Source organism: Panulirus ornatus, chromosome 36, assembly GCF_036320965.1.
Source record: "Panulirus ornatus isolate Po-2019 chromosome 36, ASM3632096v1, whole genome shotgun sequence".
Classification (NCBI taxonomy): domain Eukaryota; kingdom Metazoa; phylum Arthropoda; class Malacostraca; order Decapoda; family Palinuridae; genus Panulirus; species Panulirus ornatus.
In genome coordinates, this window is record NC_092259.1 from 13,080,935 (window position 1) to 13,098,051 (window position 17,117).

A 17,117-nucleotide genomic window follows, 5' to 3' on the forward strand; every position below is an offset into this window, starting at 1 on the left:
CCAAATACTTAAACACCATATAAAATAACATCTATACACAAATTTTCATTAAAATCTATGGAAGTTGAAAATCTTAGCAAAAACAAAAAAAAAAAAAAAAATGCAAGGCTATATAATATAGCCTTGGATTTTTCTTGATTTTTTTGAAAAAATAGATTTTGAAAATTTCAACATAGATGCTTTTAAGTATATTGAATAAGGATTTGTGGTCAAAATCTAAATATTCATATAATTAGTTGAGTAATTAGCATATGAATTTTACTATAATTAGTCCAAGTGTTAATGAAACGGTTAATATTATGAATTACAGTCTTTTGACTCCAAATACTTAATCACCATATAAAATAACATCTATACACAGATTTTCAATAAAATCTGAGCAAAAAAAAAAAAAAAAATGCAAGGCTATAGCCCTGGATTTTTCTTGATTTTTTGAAAATTTAGATTTTCTTGAAAATTTCAGCATTGATACTTTTATGTATGCACGTCAAAACATCTATTTTGAAATTTTCAGGAAAATCTATTTTTTCAATAAAATCAAGAAAAATCCAAGGATAATATTTTGCTCAGATTTTCAACTTCTTTAGATTTTAATGAAAATCTAGGAATATGTGGTATTCTATATGCTGATTAAGAATATCGATTCAAAATACTGCATTTCGTAAAATTAAGCGCTTAATTACATACTTAATATTAAATATAATTATATTAATATGCTAATTGACTAATTACACGAATTTTAGGGTTTTGACCACAGATTCTTATTCAGCAGACGTAAAAACATCTATGCTGAAATTTTCAGGAAAATCTAGGAATACGTCGTATTCTATACGATGATTATGGATATCGAATCAAAATACTGTATTTCGTAAAATTAAGCGCTTAATTCCATACTTAATATTAATTAGAATTATATGCTAATTACTCGACTAATTACACGAATTTTAAGGTTTTGACCACAGATTCTTATTCAGCAGACGTAAAAGCATCTATGCTGAAAATTTCAGGAAAATCTATTTTTTTCAAAAAATCAAGAAAAATCCAAGCCTATATAATATGCCTAGGATATTTTGCTCAAATTCTCAACTTCTTCAGATTTTAATGAAAATCTGGGAATATGTGTTATTCTATATGGTGATTAAGGGTATCGAGTCAAAATACTGCATTTTGTAAAATTAAATGCTTAATTACATATTTAGAATTATATTAATATGCTAATTACTCGACTAATTACACGAATTTTAAGGTTTTGACCACAGATTCTTATTCAGCAGACGTAAAGCATCTATGCTGAAAATTTCAGGAAAATCTATTTTTTTCAAAAAAATCAAGAACAATCCAAGCCTAGGATATTTTGCTCAAATTCTCAACTTCTTCAGATTTTAATGAAAATCTGGGAATATGTGTTATTCTATATGGTGATTAAGGGTATCGAGTCAAAATACTGCATTTTGTAAAATTAAACGCTTAATTAATAATATTTAGAATTATATTAATATGCTAATTACTCAACTAATTACACGAATTTTAAGGTTTTGACCACAGATTCTTATTCAGCAGACGTAAAAGCATCTATGCTGAAATTTTCAGGAAAATCTATTTTTTCAAAAAAATCAAGAAAAAATATTTTGCTCAGATTTTCAACTTCTTCAGATTTCAATGAAAATCTGGGATATTCTATATGGTGATTAAGGATATCGAGTCAAAATACCGAATTTCGTAAACTTAAGCGCTTAATTACAAAGTATTATAATTGTATTAATATGCTAATTACTCGACTAATTAAAGGAATTTTAAGGTTTTGACCACAGATTCTTATTCAGCAGATGTAAAAGCATCAATGCTGGAATTTTCAGGAAAATCTATTTTTTCAAAAAAATCAAGAAGAAATAAATCCATAGCCATGGACCAATAATATTTTGCTCAGATTTTCAACTTATTCAGATTTCAATTAAAATCTGGGAATATGGGGTATTCTATAAGTTGATTAAGGATATCGAGTCAAAATACTGTATTTCATAAAATTAAGCGCTTAATTACATATTAATTAGAATTATATTTGCTAATTACTCAACTGATTACACGAATTTTAAGGTTTTGACCACAGATTCTTATTCAGCAGACGTAAAAGCATCTATGGTGAAATTTTCAGGAAAATCTGTTTTTTCAAAAAAATCAAGAAAAATCCAAGGCTTGGATAATATTTTGCTCAGATTTTCAACTTCTTCAGATTTCAATGAAAATCTGGGAATATGGGGTATTCTATATGGTGATTAAGGATATCGAGTCAAAATACTGTATTTCATAAGATTAAGCGCTTAATTACATAATTAATATTAATTAAATTATGCTAATTACTCGAATAATTACACGAATTTCAAGGTTTTGACCACAGATCCTTATTCAGCAGACGTAAAAGCATCTATGCTGAAATTTTCAGGAAAATCTATTTTTTCAAAAAAATCAAGAAAAATCCAAGGCTATAGCCTTAGATAATATTTTGCTCAGATTTTCAACTTCAGATTTCAATGAAAATCTGGGAATATGAGGTATTCTATATGGTGATTAATTACATACTTAATATTAATCATAATTATATCAATACGCTAATAATTATCGGATAATATTTTGCTCAGATTTTCAACTCCTTCAGATTTTAATGAAAATCTGGGAATATGTGGTATTCTATATGGTGATTAAGGATATTGAGTCAAAATACTGCATTTCGTAAAATTAAGTGCTTAATTATACTTAATATTAACTATAATTATATTAATGTTAATTACTCGACTAATTAAACAAATTTTTAGATTTTGACCACAGATTCTTATTCAGCATACATAAAAGTATCTATGCTGAAATTTTCAATAAAATCTAAATTTTCAAAAAAATCAAGAAAAATCCTTGCATTTTTTTTGCTCAGATTTTCAACTTCCTCAGATTTTATTGAAAATCTGTGTATAGATGTTACTTTATATGGTGATTAAGTATTTGGAGTCAAATGACTGTAATTCATAATCCAAGCCTTGCATTTTTTTTTGCTCAGATTTTCAACATCCTCAGATTTTAATGAAAATCTGTGTATAGATATTATTCTACATGGTGATTAAGTATTTGGAGTCAAAAGACTGTAATTCGTAATATTAACTGTTTAATTAACACCTAGACTAATTATAATCAAATTCATACACTATTTACTCTGCTAATTATATGAATTTTGAGATTTTGACCCCAGATTCTTATTCAGCATACATAAAAGTATCTATGCTGAAATTTTCAATACAATCTAAATTTTCAAAAAAAATCAAGAAAAATCTAAGGCTATATTATATAGCCTTGCATTTCATTTTTGCTCAGATTTTATTGAAAATCTGTGTATAGATGTTCTTTTATATGGTGATTAAGTATTTGGAGTCAAAAGACTGTAATTCATAATATTAACCGTTTAATTAACAAACACTTGGACTAATCATAATAAAATTCATATGTGAATTACTCGACTAATTATATGATTTTTCTTATTTTGACCACAAATCCTTATTGAAATTTTCAAGAGGACCTTTTATTTCAAAAAAATAAAAAAAAAGATCCAAGGCTATAGCCTTGCATTTTTTCCCCAGATTTTCAACTTCCTCAGATTTTAATGAAAATCTGTGTATAGACGATACTCTATCTGGTGATTAAGTATTTGGAGTCAAAAGACTGTAATTCATAATATTAACCGTTTAATTAACAAACACTTGGACTAATCATAATAAAATTCATATGTGAATTACTCGACTAATTATATGATTTTTCTTATTTTGACCACAAATCCTTATTGAAATTTTCAAGAGGACCTTTTATTTCAAAAAAATAAAAAAAAAGATCCAAGGCTATAGCCTTGCATTTTTTCCCCAGATTTTCAACTTCCTCAGATTTTAATGAAAATCTGTGTATAGACGATACTCTATCTGGTGATTAAGTATTTGGAGTCAAAGACTGTATTCATGACATTAACCGTCTAAGTAGCACCTGGACTAATTATAATAAAATTCATATGCTAATTACTCGACTAATTATATGAATATTTAGATTTTGACCACAAATCCTTATTCAATATCCTTAAAAGCATCTATGTTGAAATTTTCAAGAAAATTGGAACGATGTGGTATACCGGGTTGACATGCTGTCAATGGATTGAACCAGGGTATGGGAAGTGTCTGGGGTAAACCATGGAAAGTTTTGTGGGGCCTGGCTGTGTAAAGGAGCTGTGGTTTTCGGTGCATTATACATGACAGCTACAGACTGAGTGTGAACGAATGTGGCCTTTGTTGTCTTTTCCTAGCACTACCTCGCACATGTGCAGGGAAGGGGTTGTCATTTCATGTGTGGCAGGGTGGCTATGGGAATCAATAAAGGCAGCGAGTATGAATTATGTACATGTGTATATATGTATATGTCTGTGTATGTATATATATGTATACACTGAAATGTAGAGGTATGTATATTTGCGTGTGTGGACGTGTATGTATATACATGTGTATGTGGGTGGGTTGGGTCATTCTTTTGTCTGTTTCCTTGTGCTACGTCACTAACACAGGAAACAGCAACAAAGTATAATAAATAAATAAAATATATATATATATATATATATATATATATATATATATATATATATATATATATATATATATATATATATATATTTTTTTTTTGCCGCTGTCTCCCGCATTTGCAAGGTAGCGCAAGGAAAATATATATATATATATATATATAATATATATATATATATATATATATATATATATATATATATATATATATATATTTTTTTTTTTTTTCATACTCTTCGCCATTTCCCGCATTAGCGAGGTAGCGTTAAGAACAGAGGACTGGGCCTTTGAGGGAATATCCTCATATGGCCCCCTTCTCTGTTCCTTCTTTTTGGAAAATTTAAAAAAAAATGAGAGGGGAGGATAGAGGAGAAAGAATACTTCCCACTTATTCCCTGCGTGATACAGAAGGCAACTAAAAGGTGAGGAAGCAGGGAGCTAGAAATCCTACCCTGCAGTTTTTATTTTTCTAAAAGAAGGAACAGAAGGGTGTAAAAGAGGATTTTCCCTCAAAGGCTTGGTTCTCTGTTCTTGAAGATATATGCTTAAGCGAGAATAGCAAACATGTATGAAAAATATATATATATATATATGTGTGAAAAAGATTTTGAGCGACAGGTGTTTGAACATACCTGATGGTGAGAGGCATGTAGGGAATACAATAAATCGGAACAATGTGTAAACTGGGTTTGATTTGCTATCAACAGATTGAACCAGGTCTTGTGAAACATCTGGGGTAAAGTATAGAAAGATATGTGGGTCCTGGATGTGGATAGGGAGCTGTGGTTTCAGTGCATTAAACATGACAGCTAGAGACTTAAGTTTGAATGAAAGTATTCTTTTTTGTTTGTTTTCCTGGCACTACCTTGTTCAAGCAAGAGGTAGTGACAGGAATGGATGAAAGGAAGTATGAATATGTGTGTGTATGGGCATTTGCGTGTGTGTGCTGTGTGTATGAGTAGATGGGCCATTCTTTGTCTGTTTCCTGGCACTACCTCACTGATGTGGGAAACAGTAATTAAGTGTTATGATAATATTAATAATAACAATGATAAAAATAATAATTGATAATAAATATATATCCCTGGGGATATGGGAGAAAGAATATTTCCCATGTATTCCCTGCGTGTGGTAGAAGGCGACTACAGTGGGGTAAGAGTCAGGTAGGGAATGCTCAAACTAGGGTGTCTAAATGTGTGTGAATGTAACCAAGATGAGAAAAAAGGAGAGATAGGTAGTATGTTTGAGAAAAGGAACCTGGATGTTTTGGCTCTTGAGTGAAACAAATCTCAAGGTTAAAGGTGAAGAGTGGTTTAGGAATGTCTTGGGAGTAAAGTCAGGGGTTGGTTAGAGGACAAGAGCAAAGGAAGTCATAGCACTACTCCAGAAGCTAAACCTAACCTTGCATTTTGCTCAGATTTTCAATTTCCTCAGATTTTAATGAAAATCAATTTATAGATGTTATTCTATATGGTAAATAATTATTTGGAGTCAAAAGATGACATTTTGTAATACTTAATCACTATATAGAATAACATCTATACACAGATTTTCATTCAAATCTGAGGAAGTTGAAAATCTGAGCAAAAAAAATGCAAGGCTATAGCCTTGGATTTTTCTTGATTTTTTTTTTTTTTTTTTTTTTTTTTGAAAATTTAGATTGTCTTGAAAATATCAGCATAGATACTTTTATGTATGCTGAATAAGAATCTGTGGTCAGTCTTTTGATTCCAAATACTTAAACACCATATAAAATAACATCTATTCACAAATTTTCATTAAAATCTATGGAAGTTGAAAATCTTAGCAAAAACAAAAAAAAAAAAAAAAATGCAAGGCTATATAATATAGCCTTGGATTTTTCTTGATTTTTTTGAAAAAATAGATTTTGAAAATTTCAACATAGATGCTTTTAAGTATATTGAATAAGGATTTGTGGTCAAAATCTAAATATTCATATAATTAGTTGAGTAATTAGCATATGAATTTTACTATAATTAGTCCAAGTGTTAATGAAACGGTTAATATTATGAATTAGTCTTTTGACTCCAAATACTTAATCACCATATAAAATAACATCTATACACAGATTTTCAATAAAATCTGAGCAAAAAAAAAAAAAAATGCAAGGCTATAGCCCTGGATTTTTCTTGATTTTTTGAAAATTTAGATTTTCTTGAAAATTTCAGCATTGATACTTTTATGTATGCACGTCAAAACATCTATTTTGAAATTTTCAGGAAAATCTATTTTTTCAATAAAATCAAGAAAAATCCAAGGATAATATTTTGCTCAGATTTTCAACTTCTTTAGATTTTAATGAAAATCTAGGAATATGTGGTATTCTATATGCTGATTAAGAATATCGATTCAAAATACTGCATTTCGTAAAATTAAGCGCTTAATTACATACTTAATATTAAATATAATTATATTAATATGCTAATTGACTAATTACACGAATTTTAGGGTTTTGACCACAGATTCTTATTCAGCAGACGTAAAAACATCTATGCTGAAATTTTCAGGAAAATCTAGGAATACGTCGTATTCTATACGATGATTATGGATATCGAGTCAAAATACTGTATTTCGTAAAATTAAGCGCTTAATTCCATACTTAATATTAATTAGAATTATATGCTAATTACTCGACTAATTACACGAATTTTAAGGTTTTGACCACAGATTCTTATTCAGCAGACGTAAAAGCATCTATGCTGAAAATTTCAGGAAAATCTATTTTTTTCAAAAAATCAAGAAAAATCCAAGCCTATATAATATGCCTAGGATATTTTGCTCAAATTCTCAACTTCTTCAGATTTTAATGAAAATCTGGGAATATGTGTTATTCTATATGGTGATTAAGGGTATCGAGTCAAAATACTGCATTTTGTAAAATTAAACGCTTAATTACATATTTAGAATTATATTAATATGCTAATTACTCGACTAATTACACGAATTTTAAGGTTTTGACCACAGATTCTTATTCAGCAGACGTAAAGCATCTATGCTGAAAATTTCAGGAAAATCTATTTTTTTCAAAAAAATCAAGAAAAATCCAAGCCTAGGATATTTTGCTCAAATTCTCAACTTCTTCAGATTTTAATGAAAATCTGGGAATATGTGTTATTCTATATGGTGATTAAGGGTATCGAGTCAAAATACTGCATTTTGTAAAATTAAAGCTTAATTAATAATATTTAGAATTATATTAATATGCTAATTACTCAACTAATTACACGAATTTTAAGGTTTTGACCACAGATTCTTATTCAGCAGACGTAAAAGCATCTATGCTGAAATTTTCAGGAAAATCTATTTTTTCAAAAAAATCAAGAAAAAATATTTTGCTCAGATTTTCAACTTCTTCAGATTTCAATGAAAATCTGGGATATTCTATATGGTGATTAAGGATATCGAGTCAAAATACCGAATTTCGTAAACTTAAGCGCTTAATTACAAAGTATTATAATTGTATTAATATGCTAATTGCTCGACTAATTAAAGGAATTTTAAGGTTTTGACCACAGATTCTTATTCAGCAGATGTAAAAGCATCTATGCTGGAATTTTCAGGAAAATCTATTTTTTCAAAAAAATCAAGAAGAAATAAATCCATAGCCATGGACCAATAATATTTTGCTCAGATTTTCAACTTATTCAGATTTCAATGAAAATCTGGGAATATGGGGTATTCTATATGTTGATTAAGGATATCGAGTCAAAATACTGTATTTCATAAAATTAAGCGCTTAATTACATAATATTAATTAGAATTATATTTGCTAATTACTCAACTGATTACACGAATTTTAAGGTTTTGACCACAGATTCTTATTCAGCAGACGTAAAAGCATCTATGGTGAAATTTTCAGGAAAATCTGTTTTTTCAAAAAAATCAAGAAAAATCCAAGGCTTGGATAATATTTTGCTCAGATTTTCAACTTCTTCAGATTTCAATGAAAATCTGGGAATATGGGGTATTCTATATGGTGATTAAGGATATCGAGTCAAAATACTGTATTTCATAAGATTAAGCGCTTAATTACATAATTAATATTAATTAAATTATGCTAATTACTCGAATAATTACACGAATTTCAAGGTTTTGACCACAGATCCTTATTCAGCAGACGTAAAAGCATCTATGCTGAAATTTTCAGGAAAATCTATTTTTTCAAAAAAATCAAGAAAAATCCAAGGCTATAGCCTTAGATAATATTTTGCTCAGATTTTCAACTTCAGATTTCAATGAAAATCTGGGAATATGAGGTATTCTATATGGTGATTAATTACATACTTAATATTAATCATAATTATATCAATACGCTAATAATTATCGGATAATATTTTGCTCAGATTTTCAACTCCTTCAGATTTTAATGAAAATCTGGGAATATGTGGTATTCTATATGGTGATTAAGGATATTGAGTCAAAATACTGCATTTCGTAAAATTAAGCGCTTAATTATACTTAATATTAACTATAATTATATTAATGTTAATTACTCGACTAATTAAACAAATTTTTAGATTTTGACCACAGATTCTTATTCAGCATACATAAAAGTATCTATGCTGAAATTTTCAATAAAATCTAAATTTTCAAAAAAATCAAGAAAAATCCTTGCATTTTTTTTTGCTCAGATTTTCAACTTCCTCAGATTTTATTGAAAATCTGTGTATAGATGTTACTTTATATGGTGATTAAGTATTTGGAGTCAAATGACTGTAAATTCATAATCCAAGCCTTGCATTTTTTTTGCTCAGATTTTCAACGTCCTCAGATTTTAATGAAAATCTGTATATAGATATTATTCTACATGGTGATTAAGTATTTGGAGTCAAAAGACTGTAATTCGTAATATTAACTGTTTAATTAACACCTAGACTAATTATAATCAAATTCATACACTATTTACTCTGCTAATTATATGAATTTTGAGATTTTGACCCCAGATTCTTATTCAGCATACATAAAAGTATCTATGCTGAAATTTTCAATACAATCTAAATTTTCAAAAAAAATCAAGAAAAATCATTTTTGCTCAGATTTTATTGAAAATCTGTGTATAGATGTTCTTTTATATGGTGATTAAGTATTTGGAGTCAAAAGACTGTAATTCATAATATTAACCGTTTAATTAACACTTGGACTAATCATAATAAAATTCATATGTGAATTACTCGACTAATTATATGATTTTTCTTATTTTGACCACAAATCCTTATTGAAATTTTCAAGAGGACCTTTTATTTCAAAAAAATAAAAAAAAAGATCCAAGGCTATAGCCTTGCATTTTTTCCCCAGATTTTCAACTTCCTCAGATTTTAATGAAAATCTGTGTATAGACGATACTCTATCTGGTGATTAAGTATTTGGAGTCAAAGACTGTAATTCATGACATTAACCGTCTAAGTAGCACCTGGACTAATTATAATAAAATTCATATGCTAATTACTCGACTAATTATATGAATATTTAGATTTTGACCACAAATCCTTATTCAATATCCTTAAAAGCATCTATGTTGAAATTTTCAAGAAAATCTATCTTTTCAAAAAAATCAAGAAAAATCCAAGGCCTCAGATTTTAATGAAAATCTGTGTATAGATGCTATTCTATATGGTGGTTAAGTATTTGGAGTCAAAAGACTGTAATTCATGACATTAACCATCTAATTAACACCTGGGCAAATTATAATAAAATTCATATGCTAATTACTTGACTAATTATATGAATATTTAGATTTTGACCACAAATCCTTATTCAACACATCCACACACATTTAGACACCCCAATCTGAGCCTTCGAGGAGGATGAGCACTCCCTGCGTGACTCCTTTTTCTGTTTCCCGTTTTAGTTATATATGCAGAAAAGTGAAAGGCGTGCAAGGAATAGAGTGAACTGGAACAATGTGGTATACCGGGGTCGATGTGCTGTCAATGGATTGAACCAGGGCATGTGAAGCATCTGGGGTAAACCATGGAAAGTTCTGTGGGGCCTGGATGTGGGAAGGGAGCTGTGGTTTCAATGCATTATTACATGACAGTGAGAGACTGAGTGTGAACGAATGTGGCCTTTGTTGTCTTTTCCTAGCGCTACCTCGCACACATGAGGGGGAGGGGGTTTTTATTTCATGTGTGGCGGGGTGGTGATGGGAATGAATAAAGGCAGACAGTATGAATTATGTACATGTGTATATATGTATATGTATGTGTGTGTATATATATGTGTACATTGAGATGTACAGGTATGTATATTTGCGTGTGTGGACGTGTATGTATATACATGTGTATGTGGGTGGGTTGGGCCATTCTTTCGTCTGTTTCCTTGCACTACCTCGCTAACGTGGGAGACAGTGACAAAGCAAAATATATATATATAGTGGATGGGCAGTTATTTGTTTTTTCCTCAACTATAATAAATAAATAACTAAACAAATATGTTACATTAATGACATGGTTAGATCTAAGCTAAAATGCTTAAAATACTTCCTGAAAGGAAACAATAATGTTTTTTCCTAACACTGCATCTGTTATTCATAAAAATGCAAAACTTACACTTCCACCAGCAGTTGTTCTATAGCATGGCACTCACTGGTCGCTAGGGTCCTCGAACGCACCAGCGAGGGCCTTACAGAAAGCAAACAGACCATGCAAAGCTTAGTATATGTATAAAGCATGCACAAAAAAATATTATGCAGCTGTTAAATAGATAATAAGACAACATGCACAAGCACAGAATAAAAATCATCTCACAGTACATACAAAACCAACATGCACTAATGCTCTGTAAATAAGGTAGATTGTTACAGTTGATATAATTTTCGCTTAGTTCAAAAAGTAAATATGAAAAAATCCTAAACTGAAAGTTTCATATCATACCAACCATCTTTTAAGGAACATGGTGATAATTTTGCAAGCATGGAAAAGTTACTTTGCTGTGAAATCTTCATCAACTTCACATAAATTAATTGGAAATTCTCAAACATATTTTTAAGATCAAGTCCTGCACTCATGGGTATCCCTGTGATGATCAATCCTATGATCAAAATAATAATACTCAGATTAATTCAACTATAAACGATTCAGTTACAAGATTTTGAGTACGATCTCTTTTGCAATATCCTAAACTCATTTCTCTTTGGAGCTTTTTTCATACTTGTTCATGAATTCCCAAGCAGTGAAAGAGTGCCAGAAACAGAGAGAATGGCTTCAGTTGCTTTTATCCACTCCCATTCTGTCTAAAATAAAGCACCAAAACCTGAGCCCCCTATCCACAACAAAGCCCTACATCTGGTGCAACCCACATGTGTACCCCATCTACCACTTTCCTTCAATTCACCCTATTCCATGCATGCCTTACACCCTATAGCTCAAGGTGAAAGTTGTGGGAAAAATTATTATGGAATGAAACCCATTATGTCTAATGAAAAAAAGATTTCTGGTTAAACATTAAATCTATTTCATGCTAAAATCACCAGTGTATCATTTATTTGTAGGCATAACATTACAATTACATTCATAATACAGGACCTGACTGATTACTGGGTTTAAGATATGTAATTCTTCCAACATGACATTGAACTCTGTAGAATCTGCTGATTATTGACATATTACTTCATTAAATTCTTACTACTGAGTATGGGTGTGAGTGAAAGAGAGGGGCAGGTCTGCTGTCTGTTCAGGGTAGGGAGGTCTGGGAGGTGCATAAGATGCTGTAAGGCTGATGCCAGACTCATCTGAGAAATTGGAGAAGCTGGTTTCTGAGTTTGGGAGTGTGTATGAGGTGGCACTAGGAAAAGACAACAATGGTTGCATTCGTTCACACTCAGTCTCTGGCTGTCATGTATGATACACTGAAACCACAGCTCCCTTTCCACATCCAGGCCCCACAGAACTTTCCATTGTTTACCCCCAGACGCTTCACATGCCCTGGTTCAATCCACTGACAGCACATCGACCGGTATATCACACCGTTCCAATTCACCCGCTTCCTTGCATGCCTTTCACCCTCCTGTATGTTCAGGCTCCGATCACTCAGAATCTTTTTCACTCCATCTTTCCACCTCCAATTTGGTCTTTCACTTCTCCTCGTTCCCTCCACCTCTGACACATATATCCTCTTTGTCAATCTTTTCTCACTCATTCTCTCTATGTGACCAGACCATTTCAAAACACCCTCTTCTGCTCTCTCAACCACGCTCTTTTTATTTCCACCCATCTCTCTTACCCTTACGTTACTTACTCGATCAAACCACCTCACACCACATATTGTCCTCAAACATCTCATTTCCAGCACATCCATCCTCCTGCGCACAACTCTATCCATAGCCCACGTCTCGCAACCATACAACATTGTTGGAACCACTATTCCTTCAAACATACCCATTTTTGCTTTCCGAGATAATGTTCTCGACTTCCACACATTCTTCAAGGCTCCCAGAATTTTCGCCCCCTCCCCCACCCTATGATCCACTTCCGCTTCCATGGTTCCATCCGCTGCCAGATCCACTCCCAGATATCTAAAACACTTCACTTCCTCCAGTTTTTCTCCATTCAAACTCACCTCCCAATTTACTTGACCCTCAACCCTACTGTACCTAATAACCTTGCTCTTATTCACATTTACTCTTAACTTTCTTCTTTCACACACTTTACCAAACTCAGTCACCAGCTTCTGCAGTTTCTCACATGAATCAGCCACCAGCGCTGTATCATCAGCGAACAACAACTGACTCACTTCCCAAGCTCTCTCATCCCCAACAGACTTCATACTTGCCCCTCTTTCCAAAACTCTTGCATTCACCTCCCTAACAACCCCATCCATAAACAAATATATATATATATATATATATATATATATATATATATATATATATATATATATATATATATCCCATTTTAGAAAGTTAATACAAGGAGGGGAGGATTTCTGGCCCCCCGCTCCCGGGAAAAAATGCAATTGAGTGGGAGATGTATAAAAGAAAGAGACAGGAGGTCAAGAGAAAGGTGCAAGAGGTGAAAAAAAGGGCAAATGAGAGTTGGAGTGAGAGAGTATCATTAAATTTTAGGGAGAATAAAGAGATGTTCTGGAAGGAGGTAAATAAAGTGCGTAAGACAAGGGAGCAAATGGGAACTTCAGTGAAGGGCGCAAATGGGGAGGTGATAACAAGTAGTGGTGATGTGAGAAGGAGATGGAGTGAGTATTTTGAAGGTTTGTTGAATGTGTTTGATGATAGAGTGGCAGATATAGGGTGTTTTGGTCGAGGTGGTGTGCAAAGTGAGAGGGTTAGGGAAAATGATTTGGTAAACAGAGAAGAGGTAGTGAAAGCTTTGCGGAAGATGAAAGCCGGCAAGGCAGCGGGTTTGGATGGTATTGCAGTGGAATTTATTAAAAAAGGGGGTGACTGTATTGTTGACTGGTTGGTAAGGTTATTTAATGTATGTATGACTCATGGTGAGGTGCCTGAGGATTGGCGGAATGCGTGCATAGTGCCATTGTACAAAGGCAAAGGGGATAAGAGTGAGTGCTCAAATTACAGAGGTATAAGTTTGTTGAGTATTCCTGGTAAATTATATGGGAGGGTATTGATTGAGAGGGTGAAGGCATGTACAGAGCATCAGATTGGGGAAGAGCAGTGTGGTTTCAGAAGTTATAGAGGATGTGTGGATCAGGTGTTTGCTTTGAAGAATGTATGTGAGAAATACTTAGAAAAGCAAATGGATTTGTATGTAGCATTTATGGATCTGGAGAAGGCATATGATAGAGTTGATAGAGATGCTCTGTGGAAGGTATTAAGAATATATGGTGTGGGAGGAAAGTTGTTAGAAGCAGTGAAAAGTTTTTATCGAGGATGTAAGGCATGTGTACGTGTAGGAAGAGAGGAAAGTGATTGGTTCTCAGTGAATGCAGGTTTGCGGCAGGGGTGTGTGATGTCTCCATGGTTGTTTAATTTGTTTATGGATGGGGTTGATAGGGAGGTGAATGCAAGAGTTTTGGAAAGAGGGGCAAGAATGAAAGTCTGTTGTGGATGAGAGAGCCTGGGAAGTGAGTCAGTTGTTGTTCGCTGATGATACAGCGCTGGTGGCTGATTCATGTGAGAAACTGCAGAAGCTGGTGACTGAGTTTGGTAAAGTGTGTGAAAGAAGAAAGTTAAGAGTAAATGTGAATAAGAGCAAGGTTATTAGGTACAGTAGGGTTGAGGGTCAAGTCAATTGGGAGGTGAGTTTGAATGGAGAAAAACTGGAGGAAGTAAAGTGTTTTAGATATCTGGGAGTGGATCTGGCAGCGGATGGAACCATGGAAGCAGAAGTGGATCATAGGGTGGGGGAGGGGGCGAAAATCCTGGGAGCTTTGAAGAATGTGTGGAAGTCGAGAACATTATCTCGGAAAGCAAAAATGGCTATGTTTGAAGGAATAGTGGTTCCAACAATGTTGTATGGTTGCGAGGCGTGGGCTATGGATAGAGTTGTGCGCAGGAGGATGGATGTGCTGGAAATGAGATGTTTGAGGACAATGTGTGGTGTGAGGTGGTTTGATCGAGTAAGTAACGTAAGGGTAAGAGAGATGTGTGGAAATAAAAAGAGCGTGGTTGAGAGAGCAGAAGAGAGTGTTTTGAAATGGTTTGGGCACATGGAGAGAATGAGTGAGGAAAGATTGACCAAGAGGATATATGTGTCGGAGGTGGAGGGAACGAGGAGAAGTGGGAGACCAAATTGGAGGTGGAAAGATGGAGTGAAAAAGATTTTGTGTGATCGGGGCCTGAACATGCAGGAGGGTGAAAGGAGGGCAAGGAATAGAGTGAATTGGATCGATGTGGTATACCGGGGTTGACGTGCTGTCAGTGGATTGAATCAGGGCATGTGAAGCGTCTGGGGTAAACCATGGAAAGCTGTGTAGGTATGTATATTTGCGTGTGTGGACATATGTATATACATGTGTATGGGGGTGGGTTGGGCCATTTCTTTCGTCTGTTTCCTTGCGCTACCTCGCAAACGCGGGAGACAGCGAAAAAATATATATATATATATATATATATATTTTTTTTTTAATGGCACTACCTTGCTGACACGGGAAACAGCAATCAAGTATATTGAAAAAATATATATAATATAATCTATATATCAACTAACTTGATGTATGGCAAGGAGAGACGATTTTTACCCTCTAGGTGGCCAATCGTGCGTGCTCGGAAAAGATGATGGTGGCTATACAGGTGGGAAAGGGCAAACGTGCAAACATATTAAGCATCTTGACAGACATCTCAGTTACATGTAAAGCAAAAAAGCATTATCCCCTGTCCCACACAGACAACAATCTGTGGGAAAAAGCCAATAAATATAGTACAAAGGCATTCAGTAGTTTTTAGTGACTGTATTGTACAACCATCCCAGAATATTTTGAGCAAACATGATTATGCATATAAGCAATATTACTGCACTAGAAGCAAAATAGCATACACAATATGGCAATATGGATAAATGATGGGACAAGAAGCATTTGCTAAATAATTTTTTCAATGTGAGAAATTACAACAGTGTCTTGATTTAGTGCACATTTCTGGCAAAGGCCACTTGGGTCCAATCATTCCGACTCTCACATAGCAGCAAACTTTCAAAGTGTCGGAATTCTCTTAACATAATGATTTTTCTTTTCTACTGATTGAACTATCCTTTAGTCTACCCCCTTATTATCCTGGAGAATGTCACCTTCTTAAGAAAGATCACTTTCACATATTGATTAATGCTTTAACTGTATAATAAAAAACCATTCAATTCCATTATCCTCAACACCTCTAATTACATGGAGTGGATCACTTGCAGAACTAAAGTTGTCATTCCTAACCATTCTATATTACCAAAAGGGTAGGGGTATCCAAATCTCTTGAGTGGATGCTAATTTTATAGGAACAAAAACAAGCAAAATTTTCAGCAGGTGCTAATGGACTGCTGCTGGGTCTTCAGCAACAATGTTAAGGTATAAACCATGCAAAAATGGTAAATATCTAGCATGAGAAAACTTGCTGTAAATAAGGAAATCAAAGCTAAATCTATGCTAAATTCATAAAGAATTTTTTGTCGCTATATTAATGAGTAAGTTTTCAATTCATGTATTCTCTCATGCAAAAAATATGCCTGTAGCAGCTTTGAAGCCCACATGAAACAATATAAAGTAATATTGCTGAAAGGAAATTCAGATGTTTCAACCTACTTCTTAATTGCTTCATTAACATAGGGTACCGGTGGCTGAACAGGCAAGGAAGCTGGACCATCCACTGTTCGGGAGAGAGTTGGAGAGGATGGTGCTGAACCAACACTACCACTTATACTGCTTCGCCGCTCAGCACTTCCACCAGCACTGCTACTTCCAGGGAGAGGCAAGTCCTACAAGAATAGAATTAAGAAAATTAATGTTGGTTTGAAGGAGAAGCCTTTTTTTTTCAAGAAAGGTAGATGAAAAAGTGGGTATGTGCGTTATTTAATATTACATTCATGCCAGATCCTTATACTT

At 33.1% G+C, this 17,117-nt stretch overlaps 1 protein-coding gene across 7 annotated transcripts in view; it reads right to left on the minus strand.

Moving 5' to 3' along the window:
- spir (spire type actin nucleation factor) overlaps positions 1 to 17,117 on the minus strand; it is a 225,843-nt gene that overhangs the window by 8,535 nt on the left and 200,191 nt on the right. For 5 of the 7 annotated variants that reach the window (XM_071683432.1, XM_071683435.1, XM_071683430.1 and 2 more), the window contains 3 exons: positions 16,818 to 16,990; positions 15,740 to 15,814; positions 11,165 to 11,236 (listed from right to left, as the gene is read on the minus strand). In XM_071683432.1, coding sequence (XP_071539533.1) covers positions 11,165 to 11,236; positions 15,740 to 15,814; positions 16,818 to 16,990 — 320 coding nt within the window. The remainder of the gene's footprint in view (positions 1 to 11,164; positions 11,237 to 15,739; positions 15,815 to 16,817; positions 16,991 to 17,117) is intronic. The other 2 variants (XM_071683434.1, XM_071683437.1) reach the window with 2 other exon arrangements.